The sequence below is a fragment of the Nothobranchius furzeri genome, chromosome 2 (genome assembly GCF_043380555.1).
Source record: "Nothobranchius furzeri strain GRZ-AD chromosome 2, NfurGRZ-RIMD1, whole genome shotgun sequence".
In the NCBI taxonomy this organism is placed as follows: Eukaryota; Metazoa; Chordata; class Actinopteri; order Cyprinodontiformes; family Nothobranchiidae; genus Nothobranchius; species Nothobranchius furzeri.
The window spans coordinates 9,617,215-9,644,453 of record NC_091742.1 but is presented as its reverse complement, the minus strand read 5'-3'; the positions used below and the strand labels follow the sequence as shown (position 1 = coordinate 9,644,453).

At 38.7% G+C, this 27,239-nt stretch overlaps 3 protein-coding genes across 3 annotated transcripts; 1 reads left to right on the top strand and 2 right to left on the bottom strand.

Annotated features, from left to right (window-relative positions):
* The first annotated feature begins 292 nt into the window (after positions 1–292).
* slc35a1 (solute carrier family 35 member A1) lies at positions 293–6,435 on the top strand. The gene is made up of 8 exons (XM_015947538.3): positions 293–458; positions 708–888; positions 4,246–4,405; positions 4,539–4,691; positions 4,763–4,829; positions 5,323–5,499; positions 5,572–5,706; positions 5,836–6,435. The coding sequence occupies exons 1-8, from the start codon at positions 449–451 to the stop codon at positions 5,973–5,975; spliced, it is 1,023 nt and encodes a 340-aa protein (XP_015803024.3). The 5' UTR covers positions 293–448; the 3' UTR covers positions 5,976–6,435.
* A 586-nt stretch (positions 6,436–7,021) lies between these two features.
* On the bottom strand, positions 7,022–14,594 carry rars2 (arginyl-tRNA synthetase 2, mitochondrial). Its single transcript, XM_015947535.3, has 20 exons — positions 14,426–14,594; positions 14,237–14,310; positions 14,043–14,148; positions 13,624–13,707; positions 12,182–12,282; positions 12,031–12,086; positions 11,824–11,907; positions 11,662–11,738; positions 11,385–11,543; positions 11,166–11,272; positions 10,404–10,499; positions 10,268–10,328; positions 10,005–10,081; positions 8,657–8,781; positions 7,962–8,029; positions 7,777–7,886; positions 7,605–7,700; positions 7,456–7,530; positions 7,288–7,351; positions 7,022–7,203 (listed from the first exon to the last, which is right to left on the bottom strand). The coding sequence occupies exons 1-20, from the start codon at positions 14,459–14,461 to the stop codon at positions 7,117–7,119; spliced, it is 1,743 nt and encodes a 580-aa protein (XP_015803021.3). The 5' UTR covers positions 14,462–14,594; the 3' UTR covers positions 7,022–7,116.
* Positions 14,595–23,233: 8,639 nt separating this feature from the next.
* akirin2 (akirin 2) lies at positions 23,234–25,743 on the bottom strand. Its single transcript, XM_015947534.3, has 5 exons — positions 25,377–25,743; positions 24,921–25,055; positions 23,833–23,982; positions 23,689–23,760; positions 23,234–23,510 (listed from the first exon to the last, which is right to left on the bottom strand). Exons 1-5 carry the CDS (start codon positions 25,546–25,548, stop codon positions 23,500–23,502), a joined length of 540 nt encoding a protein of 179 aa, XP_015803020.3. The 5' UTR covers positions 25,549–25,743; the 3' UTR covers positions 23,234–23,499.
* Between the last annotated feature and the right edge of the window lie 1,496 nt (positions 25,744–27,239).

Sequence of the window (27,239 nt, the reverse complement as noted above, 5' to 3'; positions counted from 1 at the left end):
TTCTGCTCACAAATGTTATGCCTCATTTCACAAGAAGTTACAGCCGACGTGTGTGAAACTTTCTCAAGGTTTTATAAAACTACTTCTCCAGTATTTTTAACTGTCTTTGTAGACCACTATCTCAGCATTTCCAGAAACAATATATCATAAAAATGAATGAAAATCTTTGAAAACCTGTTTAAAAAAAATCTTTTTAACCCTTTTTGAAACTTGTAAGACTTTTCCTTCCCCTTCGGGACATCCTGGTCAGGAACGTGAACGCACCATTTGAACTCGCGGTGTATTCTGGGTATTTAGGACGATGAGGAAAGGAGATTGACCACTTTGTTGAGCGGCTGGTTTAGCAGCTGTCCTCTTGAGTCCGTACATGTGTTCTGGAATAAACGTCATGTAACAGCAGCAGGGTAGTTCACTCCATTGTTTAAGACAGACACCGAAGAGAGCAAAGATGGGTGGCGGTGAGCCTCTTTTCTTTATTTTTCTGGTGAACACATGCTAGCGCCACTGGCTAATGCTAGCTCTCGCAGCGGGTTTAGAGCAGAAATAACAACAGTGAACGTTTAGTAATGCTATAATTGATTAAATATGGGAATAATTCATGACTTTCTTTGAACTTGTCATAAAACACATTCTTTCGACTGACAGGTAAACGTTTTAATGGGAAATAGCTGGGTGTAATTATGTACATTTTCTTCGTATTTCCTCAGAAAACGTGAGTTTGGTCTTTAAACTGTACTGCCTGACTGTGATGACACTGGTGGCTGCTACGTACACGGTGGCGTTACGGTACACACGGACCATTTCATCAGGAGACCTGTACTTTTCAACCACCGCAGTGTGCCTCGCAGAGGTCGTTAAACTGGTAATAAGCCTGGGGATGCTAGCAAAGTAAGTTAATCACATTTAATGGACGATTTAATTAAATTTATGTGATTAAACAGCACGGTCACGGCATAAGTCAACGTGAATTTATGCAAAACACTAATATAAAATACATTTGTCCCCTGTGACAGAGTAGATACCATACCACATAACGTTATTATAGGATTAGGATTTGTTTGATCTCAAAACGATATTGCTTTAATTGTAAATAACTTTTGTAATCGTCTTTCCATGCCATGGGTAAAGGAATCCGCCCACAATTTGATTTGTGTGTTTTGACAGTTTAATTTCAGGATCCTGTTCATGTGTTGTTTGGAGTACATGAAGGCGTTTGAGTATAATTCACAGTCCTCAAAAGGTGACCTTCTAGTTCGGCTTTCTAGTTCTCACCTAATAGCTCTCAAATAGTTTGTGCTTCAGTGAAATCTCTGCTTACCCAAGCATGATGAATATACCAAGGCTTGGGGTTGATTTTATAAGTTACATTGAATAAAAGTTTTTCAAAGGGCTGACATCAGTGTACACTGATGAAATTGTAATCATTTAAGTTAAGGCAACCTCTTTTGATACAGGAAGCGGATGTGATTTTATAAAGAAAGTTTGTGTTTGCTCCACCTCACAAATGTGACTTTCTAGAAAGCCCAGGTGTTAAAGTAACACTAGGTACGTTTACATGGGCACAAGTAATCGGAATGAGATCAAAAATTCTTCATGTAAACATGTCAATGAGAATATTCAGATCTGCTACGGCCCGATCGGAGTGAAATTCTTTTTTGAATGAAACTTTTTTGATTGAGGGATGTAGTTTTGTCCGATCATCATTCCGATTGACATCTATGTACACTCATTCGGATTCTTGGAGTAAAACAATGCCCACTGCTCATGTGTGAAACTTCGGCGCGATATCTTTCTGCCGTTGCAGCCGCTCAAGACAAGTCGAAAACACGACAGGAGATAAACAGAAGTTATCCTGCTTTCCTCTCCTGTGGCGGAGGAGCAGTAGCGTTGCATACTGCTGAGGCTGTAGCTTAGTTAAAGCTATCAGTGAAAACAAAAGCATGCAGGTAAAAATGCAGAGAAGGTCCATAACTAGGGATGTACATAGTTTACAGGTTAATTGCCATAAACGTTATAACCGGGTAAAATAGGTTTTTCCACCTTTGCTTCAGGTCCTTCTGCTGCACTTGGTGTTATATATTTGTGCCACTAGAGGGCGCAAGAGTGCCGCTATCATAATTTGTTTACTGGGCAACTGCAGAAGAAGAAATGAGCTCGTCAAATGACCAAACACGTGCTCAAACACTAATCAGTTAGCAAAGAGCCAGCTTTGGAGCCATTCATTCTTAGTTATTTAATTCTTGGAACACAATAAGCCTTGCATCAAAGCGCTGAACCTGGCAGAACGTGGTGCAGCAAACTGAACGGAGATCAGCAAAAGGTCAGTGTGTCGTGACACTCCTGTTTGCGTCTGACTGCTAATTTGTCGACAAAGAATTGTCAGTGTAATTATTTAGCTCAGTGTAAGAAAAGTGTTTTTAACCGTGGCCTCCAGAATATGCATACAAACAGCGCTTTGTATTTGATGCCAGACGTGTACCATCAAATCGCGCTCCTCCTTCAAATACTGTTTCCCCCTACAGCTCTGTTCTCACGTCAAAAGCGCTGCTTTGCTCCACGCAGGCGGCAAAAAGACAACCCTGCTTAACGTTAGCTCGTTCACACACATTACTAGCACGTTCTATTTGTGCACAGGGAGACTACGGAAACCATGACGGTTCAAAAAGCATGATTCAGCGGATATCTTTTGTGTATTCCTTCTGAGATAGATAGGTAGATAGATAGATAGGTAGATAGATAGATAGATAGATAGATAGATAGATAGATAGATACCGTTTCTGCCCAGACCGAAAGGGTGGAGCCACTAACAAATACACACACACACACAGGCTCACAACGACATTGTGACATCATATTGTACCAGCTAACATTCTAGGGTACCTCTTAGCCAATAGCGATGACAGATTTAAATTCAAATGCAGTGCAGAGTTTTTACCTGACAATGGCACAACACTGATAGTTTTAGGCAGAAATTTTAACTAAAATGCACTAAAGTGCAAAACTATTGACTACACTTGTCTGCAGCACGATTACACACATTTATAGTTTATCAGAAAAAAAGTTGATTTGGGGGTGACTTGCTCTTTAAAAGACATTATGGAGAACATGCATCCCCAACCATAACGGGGAAAAAAACGTAAGTTAACGGACAAAGCTAGAGAATAAGAAAATAAATGTGAGAGGAAAGACGTGCGGATATGATCAACCAAGATTTGAATCAGATGGGGGAAATTTGGCGCATGTAAACGTAAACCAGTCAGATATTCACCTCAGCGTCTTGAGGCAGAAAACTCAGTGAAAATCAGGCACACACAGCAGGAATCTGCTGAGCAAACGTCATTCAAGGCCGTTTGCTCTCGTGTGTGGCAGGCTTTACTTTTGCTTCTCCACCATGATGCCAACAGAAAAGCAAACATTTTCTTTTTTCTTTTGCTATTTATTGATGGATCGGCAAACTGAAAATGCTAACTGCTAGCATTACAGCTAACAGCCGTTAAGCAGGTAAAGAGCGCCCACTATAAGGCACCTACCCACTCAACAAATATGTTAGGTGTGGTTTTTGGTCTGCAGAGTGGTGCCAAATATTTTCTAACACTGGATCTCAAGACAAACTGTCATGTATGTTTTAGCTGTTTCCCTTCTCCATCGCACAAATTTAATTGGCGAGATTAAAAATAAGCTTCCACAGAACCTGAGAAACAAGCTCTCAAGGTGATGGTTTCTTTCTTACAGGTATGTGGAAGTATGCAAACATGTCAGTCACGCAGGGTGAGAAATTTTTAGGATGAACTCAGACTGTCAGTCACGTTACTCAAACCGTGCCAGCAAAATCTTCCTAGAGATTATTTTTTACCTTACTCCAGATTGTTTTTTTAACTAAATAAATTCAGTTACTTACAATAATCTTATATCCAGAATGTATTTTTTATATTCTAGCTTTCAGACTTCATTTGTGTTTTTGATCAGAATTAAGTAAAAAATAATTGTTTATATTCAGTCAGAAGCAATAATTAAAATGAGAAAAGTGAATTGATTAAAAAAATTCTTGAGTATGTTTTATTCATTTATGTTGACCGTTTCAGCACATATTTGTCTTTGAACAGTAAAGGTTGGAGAGCAGCCGAACTGGTTCGCTGTGTTTGTCTTTGCTACGTACAAATTTGTTTCATGAGCAATAATGACATGACTTATGTGGGGACCAATTATGTAACTCAGTTTCTTGACGTTGCCCTTTTCTGTCTCCAGAGAATCGGGTAGCGTGGTCAGGCTAAAGAACACGATAGTGGAACACATCTTCTCCAGTCCTAAAGAGCTGCTGAAGCTGAGCGTGCCCTCTGTAGTGTATGCAGTACAAAACAACATGGCCTTTGTGGCTCTGAGTAACCTTGATGCTGCAGTTTATCAGGTATGATTGGCGTTCTGAACAAGAAAGTTTTAAAATTAAAAAATCTTGTATTGCATGTCAAACTCATAAACAAATTGGTCGAAAGCTGCAATTTGATCCACTTTTGCAGCTTTAACGTAAACTACTCGTTTAGGTGACCTATCAGCTGAAGATCCCGTGCACGGCCCTGTGCACAGTGCTCATGCTGCACCGCACTCTCAACCGTCTGCAGTGGTTCTCAGTCTTCATGCTCTGTGGTGGAGTTGCACTCGTCCAGTGGAAGCCTGCAGAGGTCACTAAAGTCCAGGTACAAGAGGGGTCCTTTAAGTTTCTCCGGTTTCTGTTCATTCAGCAGCTCATTTGTCCCTTTTTCCCCAGGTTGAGCAGAATCCTGTAGCCGGATTCGTTGCCATTGCTGTTGCTGTCCTCTGTTCGGGATTTGCAGGTAATTCTCCGTCCAGTGTTGAAAAGGAAACCTTGGTTAAGATAAAACCAGATTCTCAGGCTGTTAGTGTTTAACTTGTTAACCCCCAGCCGTTTCCTGATCAGAAAAGTCCTTCGCTGCCAGTGTTTTTACAAGAGTCACAGAACGTTGCGCGCTAGGATGTCGACGCCAAAACGAAGAGTAGACTCACCTCTTACATCAGGAAGAATCCACGCGTTTCGAGCGTTATCCATTCTTTCATAATCTGTTGTCAAATTGTGATCGGCAGAAGCTTTCCGGTTCGCGCCTCACTTTTTTTTTTTACAGCAGCAGCCCAAAACGATCTCTTAACGCATGGATTTTCTGCTTCCTGATCATGTGACGTGTGACGTGCTGGGACTCGTTCGAACGCCCACACAGTAAAAACAGGCAGTGAACGGTTGGATTTAAAATGACGACTTTTGTCTTCAATGACAGTGAATGAGTTGAAATAGTTTTGTCTTTTTTTAATGAGGCGTGTACTTCGAGAAGGTGTTGAAGAGCTCGGATACATCTCTGTGGGTGAGGAACATCCAGATGTACCTGTCTGGCATTGTGGTCACTCTGCTTGGCGTTTACATGAATGATGGGGACAAAATCCAGGAGAAGGGCTTCTTCTATGGTTATACTCCATGGGTGTGTTTCATAGTCTGTAAGTAGGACAAAACCGGAGTTTTCTAGTGTTTAGTCACATTTTGACTAATCGGGCTTTCTGTACTTTCAGTTCTGGCCAGTGTTGGTGGTCTTTACACGTCGGTGGTGGTGAAGTACACCGACAACATCATGAAGGGCTTCTCTGCAGCAGCAGCTATTGTGCTTTCAACAGTCGCTTCCGTCGTATTATTTGGACTCCAGATAAGTAAGTTTTTTTTTCCCTGCAGCTGAGGTCATGTCTTGTTCACTTAAATTTCCTACAAAGTCAGAAAACAGAGTGCAGTTTCTATTTTCAGAGGTAAAAATATTCTCTCTCCAACCTTCTTTTGTTCAGCAATCACATTTGCTTCTGGTGCAATCCTCGTCTGCGTTTCCATTTATCTGTACGGACTTCCAAAGCAAGACACATCCAGACTGAGCCGGCAGGACAGAGACACAGATGCAGAATCCAGACAGAAGTTGATCAACGTGTGAATCATAAACTCGTGGGAAAAACGAGTCGAGCAGTGGGAGCAGGTCTCGTGCTTTTGGAAAAGCTGCAGGACTCCATGAACGGGAGCAGAATACAGACATGTTTTCCAGGGAAGCACTAAGTTGGGCCAACTTCCTGTTCGATCCTTCCCCCGTCCCACTAGTGTAAGATAAGACGATGGGGATGTGAAACAACACAGTAAATTATGAGGTAATTTAAGGTAATTTTGCAGGTCTTTCAGTGAAGGAAAAGTATCTGAAGTTTTTACAAGTATCCATCCAACGTGTCTGGCATGAACACAACTTTATTTTTACCACATGCCGTTTTGTGATTTCAATGTTATTTTACTAAATCAAACATGCCGGATAGAAAACGCATGTTTAACTTTGATTTTACACTTAAGACTGTTTTATTTAGAAAATACAAGGCTGTGTATAAAGTACTTATGAGCTCCAAACAGTATTTACCAGTGTTTCCCTTACATAGGCGTAGCCGTGGTGGCCCGCCACGGCTGAAATCCCAGATTTTTTTTTTGGGGGGGGGGGGCTTTTCCCAACAAAGCAGCAGGAACTACTCGGCTGTTGCTTGTGATCGCAGCTGGCAGGCAGCAAGGAGGAGGAGGCAAGGCAGGGTGGTTACAGCTAGGGATGAGCCGTGGATAAAGCATTTTTGACGAATAAGAGCATGAAACGAGTAAAACTCGTAAATATCTAATCGTGCTGAGGAAAAATCCTCATTAGGTAACTGTCTGCCTTCACAATCTGTGATTGGCCAGTCACATGGAGTGCCCGCCCCTCCCTAGACACAAAACTGATCCGCCCCACGCACACACAGTAACGGATCTGTTTGCTTCACTGTTGCTCACATTTCTTCGGTACTCCTTAGGTTTTCTTCAGCTCGCCTCTTTTTCGGTTGAATATTTAAAGTTACTTTTTCGTAACGTACGTGGTGCTTTTGACAAGACAGAGCTGAAAACGGCATGCGTTGGTCACTGCCTCCGCTCTGGTCGGGTTTTTTTTTTATTTCTCTCTGAAAAATGCCAACAACGTTAGGAAAAAAATCAGTTTAATCCAAAAAAAAAAAGTTGTGTCTTGTTCGAGCAGAGGTTTGTGTTCACATTTGCCACTGTTTACGATTATAAGTTTACATTTTAGGAACCGGGGTGATGCCCAGAATCTTCATCCCGTTGGCCAGGACTGAGCGGGCCGCTCTGAACAGTCGTAACCTTGCCTGTTGATTCATAATAAAATGATTTTGATTGGCTGTGCAGTTTAAAGCCTTTAACAGGAATGTGCATGAGGGTGACGTGACTACCTGCGCAACATCTTGAGGACTTCCGGCCACTGGGAGCTCTGTGTGAGCTGAAGCAACAAAGTGGCTGTAAGACACCACAAAACAAACACTGTTATCTCAACATCCAGACAAACTTTAAACATGAGCTGCGTGAGACCAAACCCTCTAGTCTAACATCCTGCTTCTCACCAGAGTTTCAGTAGGAACGTGACAAGGTGTCTGGGCTGCAGATCTTTGGAAGACTGATGCAGAATTTCATCATAACTACAAACAAATGGGGATGGTTAAGTAACTATTCATATGAAAACTTAGATTGTGGCTTTGAGTCGTGTCCTTACCGGAGAAGTTGCTGCAGAATGTTGATGCTGGTCTGCTCCTGTAGAAGGGAAGGGTTGAACGTTCCAGTCTCCGCACCTTCATTCCTCCTTATCAAACTACCGTGACATTAAAGTTGACATCATAACACACGTGTTGTACATCCTGTTGGGTTAAGTTATGAGTGATGCTGACCTGCAGAGTCGAGCGTGTGTGTATTGTAGGAAGACGCCAGTGTCGCCCCGGGCCTGCAGCATCCGGTCCCAGTCAAACTTATAATCTCCCTGCAGGGGACCTTTAAAGTCCTGAAACAAACTCATTTCATCCATCATCACGTGTAGTGGTTCGGTTCGATCCGATATTTAGCTGCAAGGACTCACCTGGACTATTAGCGCGCTGATTCCTACCCTCTCTGCTGTGTCCTCTGGGTTTTCCAGTTCCTTTGAAGCTGTAGAAACACGGTGTGACTTCTGTCATTCTCAGTATTTTAACATTTACTAGATTCATTATGAAGAGTATGTGATGGATGGTATTGGTGTCGACATTCTGAAATCCTCACATTGGTTTGCACCGCTGTGGAAACCACAGGAATTTCAATAAAGGAATTCCCAATGTGCCACTCCCAGAATAAACCTAACTGCTTTAGTTCAAGGAAGTCAGATTTAAATGGCTCAAAACAAGTTAACAGGACATCAGCACCGTGTATGTTTGCTTTCCGATGCAATAAGGTGAAATTAATACTGTAAAGTCAGCCTAGACAAAAACGTTCCGTTTATTCCTGCATTAAATTGGAGTATTTGTGTATAGTTTTGCTAGCCTGGCAAGCCAAACTAAATAAATGTATTATTTATTTCATTCTTTGCCAAGCAAGAATTTGGTCTAGTTCACTAGGCTATAGTTTTGCGTCTTTTTCAGGCCAATCAAAACATGTAGAGATCTGGAGCACAGCTGTCGCCACACTTACCCAGCACACACAGTTTGCCTGAAAAATAGATGGTGCTCAGGTAAATATTTAGTACTGGGACAGTAGAGGTTTGGCCCTGAAGCTAAAAGGTGAATGAATGTCAGACGTTACTGCTGGTTTGGTTCATGTTGTGGAGCATCCTAGCCCGAGCTTCATCCAGCACGTCCTCCAGAAACACCACGTCACCGGTTCTAGTCTTCATGCCCTGCACCAGACCAAAGGACACGTGCTGACACCTGCGAATATAAATTATGTTTGGTTACAGTAAACTACCAGAAAAAGACAGCTTAAAGGCTCAGCTTCCATCATACCACTGACAAAACCTTGTTTCTAAAATATATAAACAGTAATGATAAAATAATTTATGGGCAGAATTTTGTTATTGAAGGAAATAAAGCATTTAACTTAAAGGTGTGGAACACTTGTTTAATCAATACATTTGCAATGATCTCCGGTAGGAATAAATGCCTTGCAAGCCGTACACGGGGCAAAAAAAGCCCAGAAGCATCTGCTTCAGTAGGGGATGGCACAACACGGCCGGATTCGAAATCTTATTTCCTGTTATTTGGACATCTTACCTCAGATTGGATAACCGCAACGCAACTATCACTGATTTGCGACGCGGATGTTTTTATCTACAAGCCTGGAGGAGTTCTGCTGTGTGATGAAGTTGCTAATGCTAACAGTTAGCTTCTGCCGTTTCCTGGACGCTAAACCAACAACAACCTTTCCCGTTGTGAGTCAAGATGGGTGAGTCCATGAATGTTAAGTGACAGTGTGAAGCAGATCTGTCAGGATTTTCTAATCAAGAGTTTCACCGTTCAGCCTGCGTGAAAAACTGACCAGTTATAATCAGAAATAATCATTAAAAATGGTTTTTCAGTGAACCACACCTTTAACTATGTTTTAAAATCTCAAAAGACTAATTTTAATCGTCTCATATCTCAGGCTTTAAAGAGTTAGACACTAGGCTGCAAAGGATTGTAACAGAAACCATGAAAGTAAACAAAAAGTTACTTCACTGAATAAATGAAAACTAACTTGGACACAATTTAATTCGTAAAACAGACCTTCACATGTTGAAATTATTACCTTTAAGGTCAACAGGCAAACAACATACTAGGGCTGGGCAATAAATCAAAAATTTCTCGTTATCAAAATTTCTGACTTATCGAGAATTTTTCCCATGTCAACAAATTTGATGATACAAAAATGAAAAAATGTGTGTAGGTTGGCAACATTTGTCCCTTTAAGAAGCTGAACCACCACCATGAGTCACGTAAAAATGTGACTCAACGTAATAAAATGTGACAGCCCCATCTAGTGGACGACTTGTTTCTGCGCATACCTGTAGTTCTCGTCGTTTATCGTTACTGAGGTGAAATCCTCAATATATTGATTTTAACCCAGCCCTAGAAGTTACTAAAACACACAAGTCCAAAAAACAAATGAGTGCTACCTTTCAGCCCAAGAGTGTCCCATAGTGACGAGGATCTGGAACAACTGGCTGAAGTGATTTTCTTGGCTTTTGTCAGTCTGGGGGAAAAAAAAACATTTTAATCTGACCTTTTTCCAGTAATAATCCAAAATGTGGCAACAGAATTAAATGACAAGCTCCAACTCATTTAATTTACCTTGGAAATATGCTGATAAACTAGTTGACTTTAATTCTCTTACTCATGTTTTCTGTAGGTTTGGAACAGATTTAGCTGCTGTTCTTACCACATAAATCATCTCATCAAAACCGTGCGTTTCCCTCCGGCTGATGGCAGCAGCGATGTCTCTGTCACACAGAAACCCATTTAAAGCCACAAATGCTTTCAACCAGAAGTGAGACTTGCACTAAGTGCGCGCTGACCTGGTGATGTAGAGAGTTGTGCCGTCACTGCGGAGTAACGTACAAACGTTGGTCATGTCTCCTTCTGGGGAGAGATCAACTACTCTTGTACCCCTCCTGTCAACAACAAACAAGACGAACAATAATCCAACAGCCAAAGCAAGTTGAGGTTTCCAGGTTTAATTTACTATAATCAAATGCATCCCTTGAGGTTAGCCTAACCCATGTGGTCTAGACCGACTCAATATAGACGTGATCTGCACGCCCATGTGAGTTTGACTGTTTGCAGGGAAAGATCGACAAGAATATTTTGGTTCCCTAGGACAGCTGCATTAATTATTTTAAAATTTCTGATGATGGTATTTAGTACCTGAATTATCAATTGTATCCATTTAATTGGTGTTAAAAAAAAGAAAAACTAGGATTTGCGAGTGATCTTGTGTGTAATAAATTAAGTGACCACTAGGTGGCTTTGACAAAATTCTTGACTTCAATAGCAAGGAAGGAAGGATAGATGATAGATAAGACTTTGCAACAAGATAGATAAGACTTTGCAACAAATATTAATTAAATCTGAAGAATGACTTGAATCATCAAGTAGTGCTCTCAATTCCTTAACGTAATGCTATAATCAACTACAAAACAAAAACAATTAAATCTCTAAAGTGTGCACAAACTATTGAACAAAAACAGACTAAGAGTGTGACTTGAATTCTAAAACCTAACTTTTGAGCAAGTTACAGCTGTGTGTGTTTTTTTTATCACATCAGTTATCTAACATACTCTGAGACTTTCAACAGGCCTCGCCTCTGCAGCTCCTGAACGACCTCCTGAGCCTGGTCTTGGTGAAACGATTCCCCGCTGTAAATGTCAAAGTGGACTCCTAACCGCTGCAAAGATTAAAAAAAAAACAAAAAAAAAAAAACATCTGTTTAAAGCACGGAGCTGTCCCAGATTGCAGCACAACGTGTTTTAACAACGGGTCTACATTTCAGAATGCACCTTGTAAACCTGCTGATACTCCTTCACTGTCAGCTCTCTGAACTGTTGCCATAACGTCACAGCCTGGCTCTCGTGCTGCTCCAGTTGTCTAAAAAAATCTCTTGCAGCTTGCTTCATATCTTCACTGTGCTCTACTTCTTTATTCACTTTAACATAAACCTGCAACCAAAGAAAAACCTCAAATACTTTCAAAATCCCAACGACCAAAAATCAATAAAGAACTAATTCAGCTGTATTATTTTCACACAATAGAATGAAAACAGATTTTTTTTATCACCTCAAACAGATGCTGTAAAGGATTGTCTTTTAATTTTTCCACACATCCAAACTGTTTGAACCCGGCTCCTAATAAACCTAAAATTTAACAATTATTACCAATTTTGTCAGATAAATTATCCCCAGGAGGGCAAGTCCAACAACTTTTGGGCATCAAACTCACCAAACTGCATTCCCCAGTCTCCAAGGTAGTTCATTCTTATAACATTGTTTCCAAGAGATTGTTTTAGGTTGGCAATGAAGTTACCTGAAGACAGGATTGGAGCAAAATGTAAAGTTTACAAACCACAATTCATATATTTATATTAAAGCATCTTTAATTTGTTTGCAACACCTGTGAACACACTGTGGCATTTTCTCCTAAACTCACCAATTATTGTGGAACGCAGATGCCCAGCATGGAACTTTTTTGCAATGTTTGGAGAGCTGCATAACACAAACACATGAATGTTGCCTATTGGAACATTCTTAAGACAATAAATGCACTAATATGTAGATAACTCACAAACAATCAACTTTACCTATATTCCACTAACGTCGTCCCTCTCGGCAGAGAATTTAAAAGCTCACTGTTTAACCCAAAATTGTCATCGTCTCCTTTCGCAAAGGGTTCCAAAACTTTCTGGAACAGGAAACGCACAGACATAGGGAGCCTAACCCCGGCTTTCCACAGGAGCCGTCAGCAGCACGTTACTGCAGCAGCACGTCATAGCTGCTGATAGGAACCGCTGTGGTCAACAGAACCTTTTCCACTGGAGCCGTCAGCAGCGCGAGTCGGCCGCGTCTCAGGAGCAGCATGTCGCGGCCTTTACGCGCCGGTTCTATTTTCTACGCGCGACGCCTCTGAAACGGGTCAAGTTCGACATTTTTGGAGAAGGAAAGACAGGAAATCGGACGCAGAAATGGAGAGAAGCTCCCAAGATTTTCAGAATAAAGAACGTACTGCCTTCCGGTTACTTTACTTTTAAAAAAGGTTACTAACTGTGCGTCCCCGTGAGAAGTTATCGCCTAGCTAGCGGTCTCCTTTGTTTTTCAGGTCCGTATTGGCGATTATAAAACGGACAGAACATAAAACACAAACCATGTTGTAATTTTCTCCTGCTTGTTGTTGTGTTTACTGACAAAGTCACTCGTGTGACTTCGTGCTCTGTCGGTGACAGCTGCTCCCCTGCTGCTTCGCGTCTCGTGGGAAGGGCCAAGCAGCAGCTTACGCGAGCAAGACGTGCTGCTGCAGTAACGTGCTGCTGACGGCTCCCGTGGAAACCCGGGGTAAGTCCCTTGTGCACCACGGGTCCGCGGAAGAATGAAAAAATGAATGCAAGACAACGGGGCTACAAACGCTATTTTCTAATTCTGCTTGTTTAGTGACATGGATTTCACATATGATGTTAGGGAATTTTAAAGACACATTTTGATACCATTTTTGAACAGGGGAAAATGCTATTTTAGGTTTTGTGTGAAAAGAAGTCCAGGACTACAAATGCGCTTCACGAAAGTGACGTCATCAAACCAGACACATAGAAAACTGAGGGAAAACGGCTGTAAGTTCAGCAAACTTCCCACAGGAGGAAAGAATCACCATAAATCAGGTCATTTGATAAGTAGCAGCTTCGCTAGGGGAGAGGAGATGATGTGGTGATGTCACATATGCGACGTGCCGATTTCTGGTGTGTAGTCGTGCTAATTACAAACTTTTACAAGCTGATAAATCTCAAAGTACGTGACTGGCGTGGTCGAAACACCCATCATTACTTTTCATTTAAATTGAAGTACAACATATGTGCGATCTACGAGGGCGTAAGGCAAAACGAGTTAGAAAATAGCGTTTTTTGCCCCGTTGACTTGCATTCATTTTTCGTTCTTCCGAGACCCATGGTGCGGAAGTAGACTTAGGCTCCCTATTATGAACAGAGCAGAAGATGACACTTTATCAGCTGTGATTGTGGCAAATGTGAACACAAACCTCTGCTAGAAGACCACGATTAACTTTAAAGTTAATGACTGCATGTCCAGTGGAAATGTCTTCCACCACACTGTCCTGCTTCAACTGAAAAACACATTAGAAACTATGTTTGATGATGTACAATACTTTGTGTTTTATCATGAGTTTTGTGAACTTTAATTGATCTGAATGTGGTAAAAAAATAGTTTTTGTGGACTTCTATTAACTTTTGTTTCAAACTCTGACAAAAATCATTTTTCAAATCACCTTTAAGAGTTTAATCCCCGTTTGTTGATATTTCATGTGTGTCCTGCGTTTTTTTAGAGATATTTGTATACCATGGTAGCACCACATTCTGTAAATGATTTCAATAGTTTTTCCAACTAGCTGCACACACTTTTTATATAATGTGTTCGTTTTGTTTACATGGTGAATCTTACCTGAGCAGCTAAGTTTTCTGTCTGCAGCTGAATGTCTCCACTGGAGGGTAAAATCCCTTCGACTCGTAACGTGCTGAGTGACAACCTTAAGTCAGCCCCACTCTGCCTGAGAACAGATCAGAAACTATTAACACACCTGGAAGCTGGCATTCATGATTAAAGCAGGTTGATACGAGTAAAATAAAATGCTTTACTGTTTCTTGAGAGGGGAAACTGCAGTTAAACTTGGTATGAACACATCCTCAGACTGCTGTAGCGTCCGTGCCAGCTGGACATGAAACAAAGCAAACATTTTATCCTGTTTACTCCTTGTCCATGCTGTTTAAAAGGACAGGGCATGTTAGCAATAGTAGCATCTTGCTGCTAACGCACAGCCTCATTACCTTCGCAGCAATTTTTCTTCTAAAGAAGCAAGCCATCTTTGCTATACGTGCAAACAAAAATTTTCATTAAAGTCAAGTAAATTTAGCAGAATAATTTCGCGACCTGTTAACATTGCCACACAAAGCTACTTTCTCTTGACCAACGTGGCTTCCTGTTTGCTTGTCCAATCAGAAGCGTCGCTCCTAAACTGTGTCATCAGTTAAAAAGGGTGTTTGATTTTGTCTCCGCTTCTCCCGGTAAAAATATTTTCAGAAACGCATAGATTTTTTTATTAATAAGAGACTGTACATATAAGAATTAAGAAACGATCGAAACTGAGTAAAACCAAGTTATTTTACATCTCACTGAAAGAGTTTTCTGAAAATGTAGACCTACAGTTAAAAAATTAAAATAAATGGGGCACAATGTCAAGAGGCGATATATTTTTGTATGTTATTGACTACCATTTTGAATAACTAAATTTGTATTTCAAATATGACCACATTAAATTAAGAAATGTTAATGTCTAATTGCAGTACACAACTGGGCCCCACATATAAAACAGCTGGTTGAAGAATTAATAGTTTCAAATCTTTCATATGGATACCTGTTATAAGTTTTGAATTGTGCCTTTTCTTGTCTATCTGTCGCTTCCAGAAGTCCTTTGATGACTCTGCCCTTGTTGGCTGTGTCGAGGGGGATGACCTGGAGAACAGGTCATTCATCTAGTCACAAAATATTTAAAACATTTTATACAAAAGAAAAGTCAAATAGCACAGATGGTGCCAAAGACCTCTCTGAAGTGTAAAATTGTTGTTCTTCATTTTATCATACTCAGACTTTGTACAGTTAATTTGAAGATGTGAAAAATATTAATTCATTGAGGTTTGAAGCTACTGCTCCCATTTTCCAAAGTGGTATTCACTCTGAAATCAAAATGTATCCAGGCGGCAAATAATTTAAAAAAAACTTTTTTTTGCAATGTTCCATGTTGATTTACACATCATCAGTGACACATATACTAATATTTATACATCTCAATAAATCCCACAATAGTTGCCTTAAAAATAAGAGAGCTTATGGTTACAGAAATATACTCATTAAATTACAATTGTCATTTTTGAGAAACTTTTTCAAAAAAGACGTAGGGCCCAAAGGTTTAAAGGCAGGCTAATGCTACCATATTTGAATATTTAAAAAATCCACCAACAAACTAACTTCATTTTATCATACCCTGGCATTAGGTAATCCATTAGGTCAATAATTATGCTTAAATTGAACTAGAAAGGAAAAATGGACCAAGTTTACAAGTTTATGCACAGTAAACTACATTCATTTTCCCTTCTGTGACCAAGATAATTTTCAAATAGAGCAATGCTGCTGTTGTGTCCTTGAGCAAGACACTTAACCCACCTTGCCAGTGCCAGTGTTCAGCAGACCTCACCTCTGTCAGTGCACCCCGGGGCAGCTGTGGCTACATCGTAGCTCATCATCACCAGCGTATGAATGGGTGAATGACTGATTGTGTTGTGAAGCACCTTGGGGGATTATAGAACACTAAGAAGGCGCTGCACCCTTCACCATTTACCATCTAAATCTTCAGCTAATTCTCCTCCCTCTCAAAATGTAAAAGTATGACAGATCTGAGGTAAAGGTTTTGAGAGTTTATGTGCCACAATTTGTGAAGTAGAATTTTGTCTGGTGTGGTGAATACGCTGTCCTCACAGCACGTAGATGTAGCTAGACAGCTAACAATCACTAAAGCAAAAACAAGGCTTGCTTTTCGTATCTGAAGATCTTTATACATGTTTTATCCAATGGCGCCCCCAAGGGGTGGCCAGGGGTGGCCATGGCCACCCCAAGGAAATTGCTGGCCCCCCTTGGAAAAGCTAATTTTAATAAATCATATTAATGTTCACTCAAACCATAAATTGATCTTGTTTATTAAAGAGCTAATTGTAAAAAAAACTAAATAACAATTATACAATTAATGAGTAATCAGAATATAAAAAAACTACATATGTTTCTGCTAATCACCTTTTTGAAAAAGTTTTATCTCTATAGTTTTTGTGAACACAGCAACAGATTAATTAAACTAAAAAAAATACATTTTAAAATAAAATTTAAAATAACATTTTAAATAACTGAAGTGTATTTTTCTGAAATGTTTGTGTTTGTAAAATGTAAGTTAAATGTTTTGGATACACAATATTTTTTTAGAAATAAAAATTAATAAAGGAGCGATGCAATACATCGCCACAGACTAAACTCTCCCAACATTACCCACAAGGACCAATTTGGTGTGCCACCCCAAATATTTCTTTGGCACCATCTGGCCACCCCTATCAAATTTTCTGGAGGCACCCCTGATTTTATCACCATAGCTGCAATATACAGAAAAAGATCAAATGCATTACTAACTAATAAACACATCTCAGCTGTAACGTCCATGATGTGTCACACCATGTCACACCATGATGATGTGTTAGTCTGCTTGTGTTTCTTTTTAATCGTGATTTGTATGTTGTTTTTGTTTTCATTCCTGTTTTTAATCTTTAACCTTATTTTTTATTCTGTTTAATCTTTGTCTTATTAATCACTGATATATGTCTGTACAGCGCTTTGTTGTCACCCCTGTGCCTGAAAGGCACTTTAGAAATAAAGATTGAGTTGAGTTTTCGTCAACAATGACAATGACTAAATTATTTTGTTGACGCCCCTTTTTCTCATAACAAAAACGAGACGCTGACAAGGTAAAAACAGCTCTTGGTGACTAAAACATGACAAATGATGAAATGACCCGCACTTGTCAGAGTAAGGACTCCAAAGCGCTTTACACTACAGAGTATCATTCATCCATTCTCGCTGTAGAAGGAGTAAATATTGTTGCTTTTAAGCTTGATATATTACCTTTACTTATGACCAATAAGATGTGATACTCTATATAAATATAGGATATGAACTTTATTGGTCTTTAAATGTTTAATCAGAAGATTCTTGGATTCTTTGCTTTTTCAGTGATCAAACACACTTCGTATTAATTCAGACAAAGTCAGGTTTATAAAAAGTAAGAAATTTATTTTCTAAACAAATTAAAAACAAGATAAGTTAAATAAGACGAATGTGATGGATGAATATAAGTGGATGGAATGTGATGTATGATGATTGAATGCTGTGTTTATCAGAACCTTGTATCTAGGAGAAACTGAGTTCTGGGTGTGAAAAGAATTTGGTCTGCATTAAACCAACAAAGTTGGTTCTCATCAAAACCACATCAGACGCAATCATGCTGTGTCTACCTCACCCTTTTTGGAGACCCTCTTCGCGGATCCGGAGATCAGGAAAGTCAGATGACCTCTAGGCACCGAGGTTCAGTAGATTAACCGCAGCACCGACTACTCCAGTTCAGAGAAGCAACTAGAAACAAGAGGTTGGAACCATGGAACTAGTTTGCGTCTAGAACAGCTGTTTCTGAGTAGCTGAAAGAGCAAGTTTCTGTGTCGCTGTAGCGTGTAGCCGGTTTTGACAGCTTGTCAAGAGATGCGGTGGTTAGAGAGTTTTCTCCGGTGGCCAGTCCGGATTTCTTCTCAAAAACTAACTGGATCACTCTGCAAGTGGTTCTGTTTTAATATTCCCATAATTTGATTACATGGACAATCAGGACAAAAGAGGTTAAGAGGTGTTAACAAACAACCCTCAGAACACAAATCTTTTCCAGATACGAGAATGTTCTAGTTCTGTGGATAAAGAATCTTTATGTGCAGTGACGTTAACTTTAATTAATCTCTAATGAACATTGTGTATGAGTGTAGATAATGATTCACTTGTTAAACCAAACATTACTGATCATAACATCAAAGTGTTTCATTGTAATTTTAAAATTCATTTCAACTTCATTGAATTAGGCACAGATTATTCAAACATCAATATTATTATTCATATAACATTTGCTCATTCCACCATATGTTTATTTAATGATTATTTAATTTATGAGTTGTAAAAGTTCATCTCTCATGAGAGTGTGCAATCCTGCAGTCTTATCAAAAGAAGGCTGTGTTTGCCCCTGAAATGTCAACAAGGACTGCAGAATCAGTTGGAAGATAGAATGTAAAATCCACTTTAGAGAACGGAATTATGTCTGTAGATGACTGGTGGCATGTAGGTCAATATCCAGGTGAAAACTGACCATTTCTGGATGTTACATATCCCCCCCTTTTCAAGGACACAGTGTCCTGGCAGAAACCAGAGGCCATAAGGACTCAGTAGAGGAAGGAAAGGTTAGTTCCCAGGCATGGAGCATCAGGAGTGAGGAAAAGCAAACCCCCACACTGGAGAACAGTCAAAATTAATCCAATCTGTATTATTACTCTCAAACAGGCAAAGATAATCCCACTTAGCGGTATCTGTATAAAAGCTGAAACTATATCAAAGAAGTTATTCTATTTAGAAAATCGAAGAAGGCTTTATTTTTAAAATCAAAGAAAGCATTTTATCTTGAAATACTTTAATGGTTGCTATGGTTTTTAGAATTTTCATTTAAAAATTAGAGTGATGTTCGGGTGAAAACCCCAAAAAAGAGATATATGGTTGCTATGGTTTTTAGAATTTTCATTTAAATATCTTTTTTAGGTTTTTCACCCAAATGTCACTCAAATATCATAATTTTGGGCTTTTCACCCCAACATCACCCTAATATAATAATTTTAGGTTTTTTACCTCAACGTCACCCAAATATTATTTGGCCTCTATTGCACGTGGCCACTATCTTGTGCCAGCGGGCAGATACCTTTTAAATTTTCTTCAGGTATTTTTTTGCTTAATTGACTTCCAGAGAAACACTCACCAGTAAACATCCAGGGAGCAGACATTAAGGTAGTGGATACCTTTAAGTATCTGGGTGTTCACCTCAACAGCAAAATGAACTGGTCCAACACTGATGTTCTGTATAAGAAGGGCCAAAGCCACCTCCACCTCCTGAGGAGGCTGAGGTCCTTCAGAGTTAATTCCCATCTGACCTGTATTGGAAAGTTTACAATGTGAATTGCCTTGAAATGACTCTTGTCGTGATTTGGCGCTATATAAATAAACTTGAATTGAATCTGCTAAAATCCTTTTCTCACTCTGCTGTGGTCTGTTGGGGTGCAGGCAGCTCTGACTGAGACAGGAAGACCGAATAAGCTAGTTAACAACGCTAGCTCGGTTCCAAGTTGCCCACTGGATTCAGTTGAGATCTGTGATAGGATGCTGGAGAAGATGACCTCCATCTTGGAAAACCTCTCCCACCCACTGTGGAGACCATGGGCAGCTCATTTAGTGGCAGACTGAGATATCCCAGATGTAAAACTGAGCGCCACCATAGGTCATTCATCCCCTCTGCAGCTAGAGTGTGTAACTCCTCAATTTAACTGGTACTGGCATTATCCTGGTACACAATAACAAATTATGATATACTCAGTATGTGTTCAATACTGGCTCAATACTAGAATTACATAGTATGTCTGTGTCCCTTGCAGTATGCTGCATAGTTCTGGGACCCAAGTATTTCATTTTTTTGTGGATTTTAGTGGTCGAAGGTTACACTAGCTTACTGCCTATGCGTATATACATTGACCTGTTGTATGTGCTGCAGTAACAAGTGAAAACTGGTATATACAAATACATGTACACACACACACACACATATATATATATATGTGTGTGTATATATATATATATATATATATATATATATATATATATGTGTGTGTGTGTGTGTGTGTACAGGGAGTGCAGAATTATTAGGCTGTTATTGAACAACCATGTTCTCAATGAACCCAAAAAACTCATTAATATCAAAGCTGAATGTTTTTGGAAGTTTTTTGTTTGTTTTTAGTTTTAGCTACTTTAGGGGGATATCTGTGTGTGCAGGTGACTATTACTGTGCATAATTATTAGGCAACTTAACAAAAAAAAAATATATACCCATTTCAATTTATTTTTACCAGTGAAACCAATATAACATCCCCACATTCACAAATATACATTTCTGACATTCAAAAACAATACAAAAACAAATCAGTAACCGATATTTCTTTGCAAGGACACTCAAAAGCCTGCCATCCATGGATTCTGTCAGTGTTTTCATCTGTTCACCATCAACATTGCGTGCAGCAGCAACCACAGCCTCCCAGACACTGTTCAGGGAGGTGTACCGTTTTCCCTCCTTGTAAATCTCACATTTGATGACGGACCACAGGTCCTCAATGGGGTTCAGATCAGGTGAACAAGGAGGCTATTTCATTAGTTTTTCCTCTTTTATACCCTTTCTTGCCAGCCACGCTGTAGAGTACTTGGACGCGTGTGATGGAGCATTGTCCTGCATGAAAATCATGTTTTTCTTGAAGGATGCAGACTTCTTCCTGCACCGCTGCTTGAAGAAGTTGTCTTCCAGAAACTGGCAGTAGGACTGGGAGTTGAGCTTGACTCCATCTTCAACCTGAAAAGGCCCCACAAGCTCATCTTTGATGATACCAGCCCAAACCAGTACTCCACCTCCACCTTGCGGGCGTCTGAGTCGGACTGGAGCACTCTGCCCTTTACCAATCCAGCCACGGGCCCATCCATCAGGCCCATCAAGACTCACTCTCATTTCATCAGTCCACAAAACCTTAAAAAAAATCAGTCTTGAGATATTTCTTGGCCCAGTCTTGACGTTTCAGCTTGTGTGTATTGTTCAGTGGTGGTCGTCTTTCAGCCTTTCTTACCTTGGCCATGTCTCTGAGTATTGCACACCTTGTGCTTTTGGGCACTCCAGTGATGTTGCAGCTCTGAAATATGGCCAAACTGGTGGCAAGTGGCATCTTGGCAGCTGCACGCTTGACTTTTCTCAGTTCATGGGCAGTTATTTTGCGCCTTGGTTTGTCCACACGCTTCTTGCGACCCTGTTGACTATTTTGAATGAAATGCTTGATTGTTCGATAATCACGCTTCAGAAGCTTTGCAATTGTAAGACTGCTGCATCCCTCTGCAAGATATCTCATTATTTGTAACTTTTCTGAGCCTGTCAAGTCCTTCTTTTGACCCATTTTGCCAAAGGAAAGGAAGTTACCTAATAATTATGCACACCTGATATAGGGTGTGGATGTCATTAGACCACACCCCTTCTCATTACAGAGATGCACATCACCTAATATGCTTAATTGGTAGTAGGCTTTCGAGCCTATACAGCTTGGAGTAAGACAACATGCATGAAGAGGATGATGTGGACAAAATACTCATTTGCCTAATAATTCTGCAATCCCTGTATATACAGTATGTGTATATACATATACAGTGGAGTGAAAAACTATTTGCCCCCTTCCTGATTTCTCGTTCTGTTGTCAACAAACAAAATGTTTCTGATGATCAAACACATTGGGGCAATGTAGGTTTGAATTTTGTTCTCTCCCTAAATAATAAAAACCATCATTTCAACACTGCATTTTGTTTTTACTTGTGTTATCTTTGACTAATGGTTAAATGTGTTTGATGATCAGAAACATTTTGTGTGACAAACATGCAACAGAATAAGAAATCAGGAAGGGGGCAAACAGTTTCACACCACTGTATATGTATGTATATATACATACATATATATGTGTACATACATATATATGTATGTATATATACATACATATATATGTGTACATACATATATATGTATGTATATATACATACATATATATGTGTACATACATATATATGTATGTATATATACATACATATATATGTGTACATACATATATATGTATGTATATATACATACATATATATGTGTATGTATATATACACACATATATATGTATGTATATATACATACATATATATGTGTACATACATATATATGTATGTATATATACATACATATATATGTGTACATACATATATATGTATGTATATATACATACATATATATGTGTATGTATATATACACACATATATATGTATGTATATATACATACATATATATGTGTACATACATATATATGTGTATGTATATATACACACATATATATGTATATATACACACACACATATACATATATATATATATATATATATATATATATACACATGTGTATATACACATACATATATACATATTCACACATATATAAATAAATACACGTGTGTGTGTGTGTATATATATGTGTATATATTTATATGTCTGTGTATATACTGTATGTATATGTATATATATATATATATATATATATACTCACACACATACATATACACATATATATTTTATATACATATATATATACACACGTGTGTATTTTTGTATATATATATATATATATATATATATATATATATATATATATATATATATATATATATATATATATATGTGTGTGTGTGTATATATATATACCATACACATAAATAAAATGAATAATATATAATGGCGAAATTAAAGTTAGTGCCAAGAATTTATTACTATATCAATCAAAAGCCTCTTACCCACAGCAAACAAAAAGTCTTAACATCTTGGAGCAGTAAAGAAGAAAAAAAAATCAAGCCAAAGTAAAAAGAAAAATAGAGAAATACAGTGTATACAAATGTACAAATCTAAAAGCAGTAATCATTGGTGGAATTTATACAATAATTGAAAGAAAAAAGCCAAGACAACTGCTATTAAAAGTCCAGCTGCCTTCTTCTACTCATCAATGTTCAATCCCCTTTACAAAGTGTACATGTAGAAAAGCTGCACAGCCAACTTCCTTGTTACACACACACACACACACACACACACAAAAAAATTAATCATAAAAATAAGTAAATCATGAAGGCCAAGTGTGTGACGGTATTTAGCCTTTCATGAAGGCATCAGAACGAAGCTAAATAAATAACAGCAGTTAAGAGGCCACTGGTAGAGTCTCAATGACATGTTGGCAGCAGGAAACCCTCCTAACTCTGGGAGCAACAGCAAATGTTGATGTCACTAACTGATGCCAGAGGCAGTGAGTCCACATAGAGGCAAAATGGCACAGCTAGGAGCTAGGAGTAAGACCCACGAGTCCCCGGAGTAACTTGCAGCAAAGAGTAAACCTCAAAATCAGATGACAGGAACTCACGAAACATCTGTGAAGGAAACAATGAATAAACAAAGAGTTAAAACTCAAACGCTGTGCCCGCTTGATACATCAAAACAGAAAGTGGAAAAAAAATGTCTTCTGTTTTAGTTTGTTTCTTTTGTCGCATCCTAACTAGGGGAGACATTTTATAAAAATACGAGTGAAACGCTGTTAAATATACTTACAACTAGCTGGCTGCTCTCCGAACCTTCGCATCAGCTGGTCATGTGTGAACTTGACAAATGCATCATATTGCTCTGAAAAAGAAAACGTTTTTTATTAAGCCCGAAAAGATTATAATCAAACCCCTACAAAAGAAAATATCTCACCAGCAAGCTTCGTCGTCAGTATCTCATCATACTCCTCACGGATTTTGTCGTCCCGTTCCTTCAGTAGTCTCTCACAGATCATCCCGACCTGTCTGAGCGAAAACAATGGCTGCTCTTTCCTGGTGGGAGACGAGGTACCCAAGGATGTGCCTGTTGAGAAAGTCAACAGTTTAGTGTTTAAACCTCACAAAAAATATAAACGTGTGGCATCACAATGTTTTAAAAAGCTAAGCAGAAAGTTCAGAATTCCAAGAAATATCTGACTAAACTCCCAGTGAGAATTCCTTATTACATCTCAACACCAGCTCAGTGTCCTAGTGGTATGAGTCTCCACCCTGGGACTGGGATATTGGGGTTCAAATCCCAGTCGGGTCATACCAAAGACTTAAAAAATGGGACCCAATGCCTCCTTGCTTGACACTCAGCATTATGGGGTTGGATTGGGTGGTTAAACCACCAAATGGTCCCCGAGCGCAGCCACAGCTACACCTCACCGCTCCCCCAGGGGATGGGTCAAATGCGGAGAACAAATCTAGTGGGACTTTAACTTTATTTGAAAAAAGTTTTCCACTTATTTCTCCTTTATTAGGAAGCTGAAATACAGGAAATAAACATGTTTGGTTTCATTTTGGACGAACACATAAGTATGGAAGGCCATCTGGGAAAAAAGAAACAAAAGAAAAAAAAACACTGAAAATGTAAAACCACAAAAAGAAAACAGCAGGTTTACAGGTTAAATAACAACTGTAATAATAGTGTTAAACACACATAACTTAATTTAGACCCATGCATAAAAACAGAAAATTCATGTAAAAAATGTGCATATCTGACAATGTAGTAGTACATGTAATGTGTAAACCCACATGTTTCATCGTGTTTGTAGATTAAACATGTTTTCTTCTTTTTCATTGAGTCTCCCCAGACAACCTCCAAATACAATCAAAACATTCTCAGCTAGAAAACCCAAATTTCACACAGTAAAGCAATATTATGGTTAAGCAATTGGTTTGTAAGCACAAACTAATACTTTCTGGATTTAAACTATAACAATATTTAGTCAATTTACATTACATGCAATAGGTAAATACCTGGTAGTGGAGATCCAGCCTGGATGTTCTGCAGCTCCACGGGACAGCAGCCCTCTGCCTGCTGGAAAGCACTGTCCAGGTGTCGACGTTTCTGCAGACGCTTGTACTCCTGCTTAATGTTGTGCAGAATTTGCTCTGAAACGAACACAATAAAGACACAAAACACGTATGAACAGGCACCTTAAAAAGAAAAGTACTGCTTGCATGAAGAGATGCATTTAGGGGAATTGGACCCTGGCAGGTAGCTTGAAACCAAACCCAGTTACCACGAAGCCTCTTTACACTAAACACCGTTTTTAAACTGTAACCACCACCCTGATTTCAAGCTGACACAAAAAAAATTTAACAATTAAAAACAAACACTTTGCTGTGGTTTATTATTCAAGTGACAATTTACCAAATGCACAGCTCTGAGTGAAAACTGACACAATAATAATTACAATTTTTGGTTCCTACCTGTGGTGAGTCTGGACGACACCTCCCCAAAAGGCGAGGGCACCATCCGCAGATATTTCTGCGGTGATGATACCGGCGACATGACCGGCGCACACCTCCTTCTTTTAGGGGAAGACTGGCTCATTATCGGATCAAAGTCCAGGGTCCTTTTCAGGGTAGCCCCACAAGCCATCACTGATTTATATTTATGGAATAAAACGCTCTAAAATCCTTCAAGACAAAATAAATTGCCGGTCTGGGCCCCGGTGCCGTCAATGCTAACTAGCGTTAGCTTGATTTCAACGCCGTAGCGAATCCAAGCAGGAGACAAAAATGCTATTTTTAAGTCTCTCGTCGTCTTCTGTTGATAAATTTTACACAATTATTGAACACGATTACAACACTAAACGTTTTTGACACGATTTAATCTGTATAATTGCACTATAAAGTCGGATGGTAGAAGATTTTTTTACCGAACAAGACAGAGGAAGCGACAACCAGGGACCCTTTTATAATTATGTTGATCATTTGAGCATGCGCAAGAAAGCTACGTTGTCTTGGTACTTGTAGTTTTCATCTGTCTTTTTAGCTAACGTTTATCTTGTGAAGAGACTACATTACCCATATATCAAACAAGAAAAATAGGCACCTTTTCAAATATGTTTTGTATGAAAACCTTGTAAATTTATGATTAAGTTTCACTTTCACTTGAGCATTTTTTTCATTAAGATATAAAATAGGCTTACGTTTTGTTGAGAGAAAATTATAACAAGGTTTATAACACCAATTTTAATTTAGATTTTTACTAAATTAAACTAATTCAAACTCAAATTAAATCATAAAAAAACATTTATAGTATTCGACTAATAGAGTCAGATTATGAAATATCTCATTTAAGAAGTTATGCTCATCCTTTTCAGCACAACATTGTCTAATATCTAATATTTTTGTATTTGAAAAAAAAAGTTAAAAAGTAAATAAATTGTGGTCCATGTATATATAGCCATAGTAGTTATATTAAAAAAGTAATAAAATTATAGTGAAAATAAAAATTTAACATAGTCATCAAACTTAAACGACTTTGATATATATTTAAGTATTCTTATTTAAAAAAACACTCAATTATGAAAAAACATTTAATCGTGACTGCACAGTTGCCTATTGACGCCTCAGTCTTTGCTTAAAGGTTTATTCACTTAAAAAGAATGTTTACGCTAACTGAAAAAACGTAAACATTTTAGATTGTATGTTTTTTATTGAAGGAACAGCTTTCGTCCGCCAGAGGGCGGAAAATCCTTACCATCAAAAGCTTGGTTTAGTTACCATACTTACTGTACATCATTGGTTTCCATCCAGTTGACCAAATAATACATATAAATCCCTTATAGACACTAGACAGAGTATATGGCCATCATTTAAAACATTAGATTACAAGGAATTAAATTAAAATGTTATTTAGTCAAGGGAAAAAACAGTAAAAATAATTGCATTTCTATTCTGTAACTGGTTACTTTTGTTATCTTTGGTTTTTATTTAATTTATTTTAATCATTTTCAATTCAACTCAATTTTATTTATATAGCGCCAAATCACGACAAGAGGCACTTCACATAATAAACCTTCCAATTCAGGTCAGTTCGTTAAACCAATCAGAAATAATGTTTCCTATATAAGGAACCCAGCAAATTGCATCAAGTCACTGACTAGTGTCAGTGACTTTACAGCAATCCTCATACTAAGCAAGCATAAAGCGACAGTGGAGAGGAGAACTCCCTTTTAACAGGAATAAACCTCCAGAGAATCCCAGCTCAGTATGAGCAGCCATCCTCCACGACTCACTGGGGATCGAGAAGACAGAGCAGACACACACACACACACACACACA

Bases quoted from the DNA above. Each gene is read 5' to 3' on its own strand.
- slc35a1 (XM_015947538.3), top strand. The intron at 4,406-4,538 runs GTATGATTGGCG...CTACTCGTTTAG, and splicing joins TTGATGCTGCAGTTTATCAG to GTGACCTATCAGCTGAAGAT. The intron at 5,500-5,571 runs GTAAGTAGGACA...CTGTACTTTCAG, and splicing joins ATGGGTGTGTTTCATAGTCT to TTCTGGCCAGTGTTGGTGGT.
- rars2 (XM_015947535.3), bottom strand. From the start codon at position 14,461: ATGGCTTGCTTCTTTAGAAGAAAAATTGCTGCGAAG. The intron at 11,544-11,661 runs GTGATAAAAAAA...CTTTGGTTGCAG, and splicing joins CTTTACAGCATCTGTTTGAG to GTTTATGTTAAAGTGAATAA. The intron at 8,030-8,656 runs GTAACGTCTGAC...GTGTTTCTACAG, and splicing joins CAACATGAACCAAACCAGCA to CTTCAAAGGAACTGGAAAAC.
- akirin2 (XM_015947534.3), bottom strand. From the start codon at position 25,548: ATGGCTTGTGGGGCTACCCTGAAAAGGACCCTGGACTTTGATCCGATA. The intron at 25,056-25,376 runs GTAGGAACCAAA...TGTTCGTTTCAG, and splicing joins GTCGTCCAGACTCACCACAG to AGCAAATTCTGCACAACATT. The intron at 23,761-23,832 runs GTGAGATATTTT...TTTCTTTTTCAG, and splicing joins ACTGACGACGAAGCTTGCTG to AGCAATATGATGCATTTGTC.